Here is a 6,393-nt window from a genome sequence, read left to right as displayed (position 1 = left end):
ATTTAGGGTTGTCAGTGAAGGGAAAGGGACGTGAAGGGAAAGGGACCCACCCTTAATGGAAACATGGGTATGTCAGTGAAGGGAAAGGGACCCACCCTTAATGGAAACATGGGTAGTAATAAAAACACATTTTTGCAGGGTGAGAATGGGCTAGGGACTGCTTTCTGTGTCCCTGTGAAGGTGAATTCCTCTCACACTGGTGTACGTTTAGTAAACTGAGAAGTTTTCACTCAGTTCACTTCTCGGCAGTTCTCAGAGAAAAAATATCTCCACTGGCACCCAGTTTAGAAGGCGGAGAACTTCTCACAGGGTGATCAGAGGAGAAGTTTTTTCTCTGAGAACTGCCGAGATCTGTGTATAACTGGGTGGACTGCCTGTAATCTCACGAGATATTGTGAGATTACAGTGCCGCTAAGTTTAAAAAGTGAAAATAAAGTTTAAAAGTACTCGTAATGACATGTTCTGACACATGAAAACATATCTATACACACACACACACATGCACAGTATATATACATATATACATACAGTATATATATATATATATATACACATACATATATATATATATATATTCATACATACCAGTACATACAGTACATAATATATATATATATATATATATATATATATATATATACCAGTACATACAGTATATATATATATACACCAGTGCATACAGTATATATATATATATATATACATATATATATATATATATATATACACACCAGTACATACAGTATATATATATATATACACCAGTACATACAATATATATATATATATATATATATATATACACAAACTATATATATATATATATATATATATATATATATACACACACACATACATACACCCACAAACACACATACATACATACATACAATCATACAATATATACAAATATATACAGTAAAACCTTGGTTTGAGAGTAACTTGGTTTAAGAGCGCTTTGCAAGACAAGCAAAATTTTCAAATAAATTTTGACTTGATATACAAGCGATGTCTTGATATACAAGTAGCCTCAAGTCACAGCTGAGTATAAAAGAGAAGAGAGGCACCTCTAAGTGTAGCAATTTGGTTTAATTTAATGAAGGTACAACATTTAGCAACTCAGATGGTTGATGATTGGAACAGGCACATCTAAGGATGCAGGCATCCAGGCTAAAGCTGTCCACATAGACCATCCTCTGCACCACCATCTACGTCATCCCTTCCATGCTGCCCCTCGCTTTCAGATCTCTTTACTGCAGGGTGGTCTTCCCGGTCAGGATTACAGACTGGCAGCCGGCGGTGCAGAAGATAGTCTATGTAGACAGCTTTACCCCGGATGGCTGCATACTTAGATGTGCCTCTTTTATTCATCAACCATGTGAGTTGCTAAATGTTGAACCTTCATTAAATGTAACCATATTGCTACACTTAGAGGCTCCTCTCTTCTCTTTGATACTCTGTAGCTCCTGCTGGATTTTGCTTCTAATCCCCTTGTGGAAGCGGCTATTTGTGGATGGACATTTTATGGTTATAACCTATCGCAATGCTATAATCTTTTTATATGGACTATAAACTGAAGGACTTATGAATAAATGGTTGTGGAACGAATCATCTGAGTTTCCATTATTTCTTATGGGGAAATTCGCTTTGATATAAGAGTGCTTTGGATTACAAGCATGTTTCCGGAACGAATTATGCTCGCAATCCAAGGTTTTACTGTATATATATTTTTAATATTCATTTTGAACCCACTGGTGCTGATATATAGGAAGAAAGAAGTCTTCTTCCTCTAATCACACAGCTTCTCCCCCTGATTCTCCACCTGTGAGCTGGAGAATCTGGAATGGAGATATTTCAGAGAAACGGCTGTGAGATCTTCAGATCTCACTTTTCTAAACTGTCTGTTTGTGACAGAACGGTCATGTACTGTGATGGGAAGAGAAGAACGTGTTCTCTGCTCCTCATCTCAGCTAACTAAACCGTTACACACCAGAGATCAGTCATGATCCTGAGGATCACGGCTTTTCTCTGTTTATTAAAAGTACACCTCAATTTCAGGTGATGACTGTCAAACAGAACGGGAAGAAAATGGAGGTACACTGGCAGCAAATAACACCTAAAAGAAGTTGCATTCCTTCACTGCTCCATCCAAAACTAAAAAAGAGTTTTGACTGGAGCTGAACTTCGGCACTCCCAATAGAAGATGTTACTTGGTACCATGTTCGAAAACTCTACTTACAAATATTTTCACACTAGGATAAAGTAGCATTAGAAAATAAAATATTAATTAAAAATAGTAAAAGTTTAGGAATATACAACAGACGATAGAAATAGGAATACTTTTCCCCAGTACCGCCTTATAGGAAATTATAGATGGATTTTTTATTTTTGTATACAAAAGATTTTTATTAGAAAGTCAAGTCAATAAACAAGAAACAGAGCTCATACAATGCAAAGCAAAGGAACATGGATATGAAAGATCAATTACAAAGGTATCATGAATACGACCAAGCAATTACACAACATTCTCAGGCATGTAAAGCAATAATGACAAGATAAGCATATACCTGTTATATCAGAAAACTAAGAAAAAAACCTGCACCACCTTCCGAGTCCTAATAGGCACATCATTCTACTAGCGGGTCCCAAGGATCCCACTTAGCATGGAAGGCTGGCATAGAATTGTGTAGTGAGTGGAATATACTCTCGGAAAGCTTAATGTCTGCCATCCTTGTGAGAACCTGGGACCACATTAGATTATTAGACTTCCAGTTTAACCACTTGCCGTCTGAGTACGGTAATACTACTGCGGCAAAGTGGTTCGTTATCGTCTGATGACGTAGTATTAACGTCGTCGGACACTCCCCCTTCTGGGCGGCGTTTGCGCGCCGCCGGAGGCTCGCTCCCGCTGTTTTCATTCACAGCGGGAGTCGGGCCAGGGGAGGAGCAAGCGGGCGGATCTCCATAGTGACAGGGAGTGACAGATCGGACTGTTCAGCATAGCTGGACATCCGATCTGTCCATGACTCACTCAGTCACCTCCCCCCCTACACGTCAGTAAGCACCAGGCATACATTAACCCCTCCCTCTCCAATAAAATTAACCCCTTCCCTGCCAGTGTCGTTTTTACAGTAACAGTGCATATATATAGCACTGATTACTGCAGTAATGTCACTGGTACCCCCAAAAGTGTCAAAAATGTCAGTCAAGGGTCCGATCTGTCCGCCGCAATGTCGCAGTCCCACAAAAAAAATCGCAGATCGCCGCCATTACGCGTTAAAAAAAAAAACACCAAAAATGAGAGAAATCTTTCCCTTTGTTAGTAAACGCAATAACTTTTGCGCAAACCAATCAAAATACGCTTATTGCGATTTTTTTTACCAAACATAGGTAGCAGAAAACAAATTGGCCAAAAATTTTTTAAAAAATTGGTTTTTACATCTTTTTTGGGGGGAATTTCATATAAAAAAATGTTAAAAATATTGTTATTTTTTCAAAATAAACGCTCTTTTTTTGTTTATAGCGCAAAAAGTAAATATCACACAGGTGATCAAATACCACCAAAAGAAAGCTCTGTTTGTGGGAAAAAAAGGGCGTAAATTTCGTTTGGGTACGGCATCGCACGACCGCGCAATTGTCAGTTGAAGTCGCACAGCGCCGAATCGCAAAAAGTGGCCTGGACGGAAGACAGCAAAATCCTCCGGTGGTAAAGTGGTTAAGGCAATCATCCAATGTACGGATGACATTAGAGTATGAAACAACCTAGAAACGGGAAGAGGGACGTTAGGGACACGAGAAAATAATAGGCACATCTTTGGACTAAGAGTGAACCCTGATCCTACCATTTTTGAGAAACATAGTTTGACCTTATCCCAAATAGGCTGTAGGCAACTGCAACTCCAAAAGAGATGCAGGAGTGAACCCTCCTCAGGACAACCTCTGAAACATAGGGGAGATATTGAGATGTAATAAGGGGGGGGGGGTCAAATACCACCTTGTAACTAGCTTAAAAGGGGAATCTCTACTGGCAGAAGAGCGCATACATTTGCGTAAATTATCAATCATCTTTAGCCAATCCGGGACTGGAAATGTACAACCCAAATCTTCTTCCCATTTGATCATGTATTTTAGTTTATCCGGTAGCGGGGAGCAGTTGAGAAAATGGTATAATCTAGAAATTAGGCCCCTGTCCCTAGGAGAGGAGCTGCAGATAGACTCAAATGGTGTATAAGGTGGGTGTAGGGTCAAGGAGCCTTGGGCCTGAAATAAGTTCTTTACCATCTCATAGTGAGCCTCTTCCGATGTGGGAAGACCATGTAATCTTTTAAGTTGATCAAACGTACAAAATGTATTGCAGGCTGATATAGATGGATTTTTTCCCGATACTGAGCTCCTAGAAACATTTTCATCCATCATGTATGTCAGACATGTAGCAGAGGTGACTCTGGTTGTATATGGTGGGGTGATTAGGCTAACTGACATTTGGGAGCCCAACCCAGAGCGGACACACTGGTACCATATGATTGTGATGGCAATTGTTTAGAATCTACAGTGCACTGTAAACTGTAAACTAAAAATCATTCAGTGAGAGTTTGCATCTACTTTTTTTAATCTGTATATGTGTTTAATTCATAATTCTGATGGAGGTTTTTGAAAACACATAGAAAGCAGCATGAAGGGGTTCGGTGAAGTTGGTGGTGAAGGTGTGGAGGAGTCTGACGGGGTCACACAGCTGGTAGAAGGACAGACGTCCTGCATCATAATCCAAATAGATCCCAACTGTCTTTAGAGAAGAGTTGGAGTCTATATTTTTAATTGCATTTATGTGCATGGCTTGAAGATGGTCTCTTTGAGTCAGACCCCATGATTTGTCATTATATCCTATGAAAGATTCATCTCCCTGTATCTTCCTCTCTATGCTGTGAGCGACAACGCCTATGAGCCATTCCTTCGCTCCGCTCACATCCACCTCCCAGTAATGTCTCCCTGATGAGAAGCTCTGGGTACTTATTACTTGGCAGGATGCAAACCTTTCTGGGCAGATCAGTCTGGACTGACTCTTGTCAGTATAAGAAGCTAACCTGAGATCCTCTGATACAATAATGTTATTGTGAGCAGTGTTTATATCCAATAAGATGTCTGCTTTGTCCATCACTGAGAACTCTCCCTTTATTTTCAGGTCAGTAAGGCCATCAGCAAAGAGTAGAAGTCCCCTATGAAGCATTTGTAAAATCAGCGTCTCATCCAAACAATCAGCATCCCTCACCTCGCTGATGATCTCATATCTTCCAGGATTGAGGTCATCCGTATTTTGTTCTTTTTCCAGAAAAGTAAAAGAATCCACAATGTCACACAGATCTTTGATCTGATCGATCTTCCTGGATATCTCATTCTTCTGTGTCTCCAACTGTTGGATCAGCCTTGAGACTGACTTGACGACCTTCTTCTCCTGTCTAAACACCTCACTCAACACTTTCTGCTCAAGAACATCCAGTTGCCCCCTGATGTCCCCAAACAGCCCATTGACCTTCTGAGTGATGGCTGCTGCTTTTGCTTCCTCTTCTTTTCTGTAGGTGCTTAGAATGTGAATGTTTTTATCAGTTTCCAATATATCGGTGTCCAGTCTCTCTGTTAGCTTCCTCAGCTTCTCTTTCTTCTTCTCCGAGGCCTCATTCAGAAGCTCCACCTGGTGTCCTCTATGCTGACCCGCCAGGCAGCAGGACACACAGACACTGACCATGTCTTCTGAGCAGTAATATTTCAGGATCTCCTTGTGTATGGAGCATTTTCTGTCCTCCAAGGTAACAGAAGGTTCAACTAAGATATGTCCAACTAATTTCCTGTGTTTAAGCAAATGCCTTTCACAAAAAGAGGATTCACATTGGAGACACATTTTAACAGCTCGTTCAGGGAGGTCACAGTACGTACAAAAGGTCTCAGCCTTCTCCTGGTCTGTAGATTGGAATGTCTCCACTATATTACACAGCTTCCGGTTCTTCTCCAGAGTAGGACGCTCTGCAAACTCCTCTCTGCATTCCGGACAGGAATAAACTCCAGACCCCTCCTGTGTATCCATCACAATCACAATACAATCCCGGCAGAAGTTGTGTCCACATCCAAGTGACACCGGTACTGTATAAAGGTTCAGGCAGATGGAACAGCTCAGCTCTTCTCCTAGAGCAGCAGACGCCATTGTGCAAACAGAAGTGAAACTAAATTTTCCTGTTATTTCCTTAACTGTTCGGTACACAAGGCGGTGCCAAGGTCTCTCGCCTGAGGGAGTTATGTACACAGATAATGTTTTCTGGCACCAAAGTTCATTGTCAATTGCTAGTACTACTGAAAGTTTTTCCAGCAACTGGAATGTGTAACCGTTTCCTATGAAACTAAAAT

At 40.6% G+C, this 6,393-nt stretch overlaps 1 protein-coding gene across 1 annotated transcript; it reads right to left on the bottom strand.

Moving 5' to 3' along the window:
* Nucleotides 1–4,454: 4,454 nt before the first annotated feature.
* On the bottom strand, nt 4,455–6,193 carry LOC309559158 (E3 ubiquitin/ISG15 ligase TRIM25-like; the record flags this gene model as incomplete). The annotated part of the gene is made up of 1 exon (XM_082262304.1): nt 4,455–6,193. One exon carries the CDS (start codon nt 6,191–6,193, stop codon nt 4,625–4,627), a length of 1,569 nt encoding a protein of 522 aa, XP_082118430.1. The 3' UTR covers nt 4,455–4,624.
* Between the last annotated feature and the right edge of the window lie 200 nt (nt 6,194–6,393).

The sequence above is a fragment of the Pelophylax lessonae genome, assembly GCF_965119305.1.
Source record: "Pelophylax lessonae genome assembly, chromosome: 6".
NCBI classification, from domain to species: Eukaryota; Metazoa; Chordata; class Amphibia; order Anura; family Ranidae; genus Pelophylax; species Pelophylax lessonae.
The sequence above is the reverse complement of the archived record's forward strand: the minus strand, read 5'-3'. Positions and strand labels throughout refer to the sequence as shown.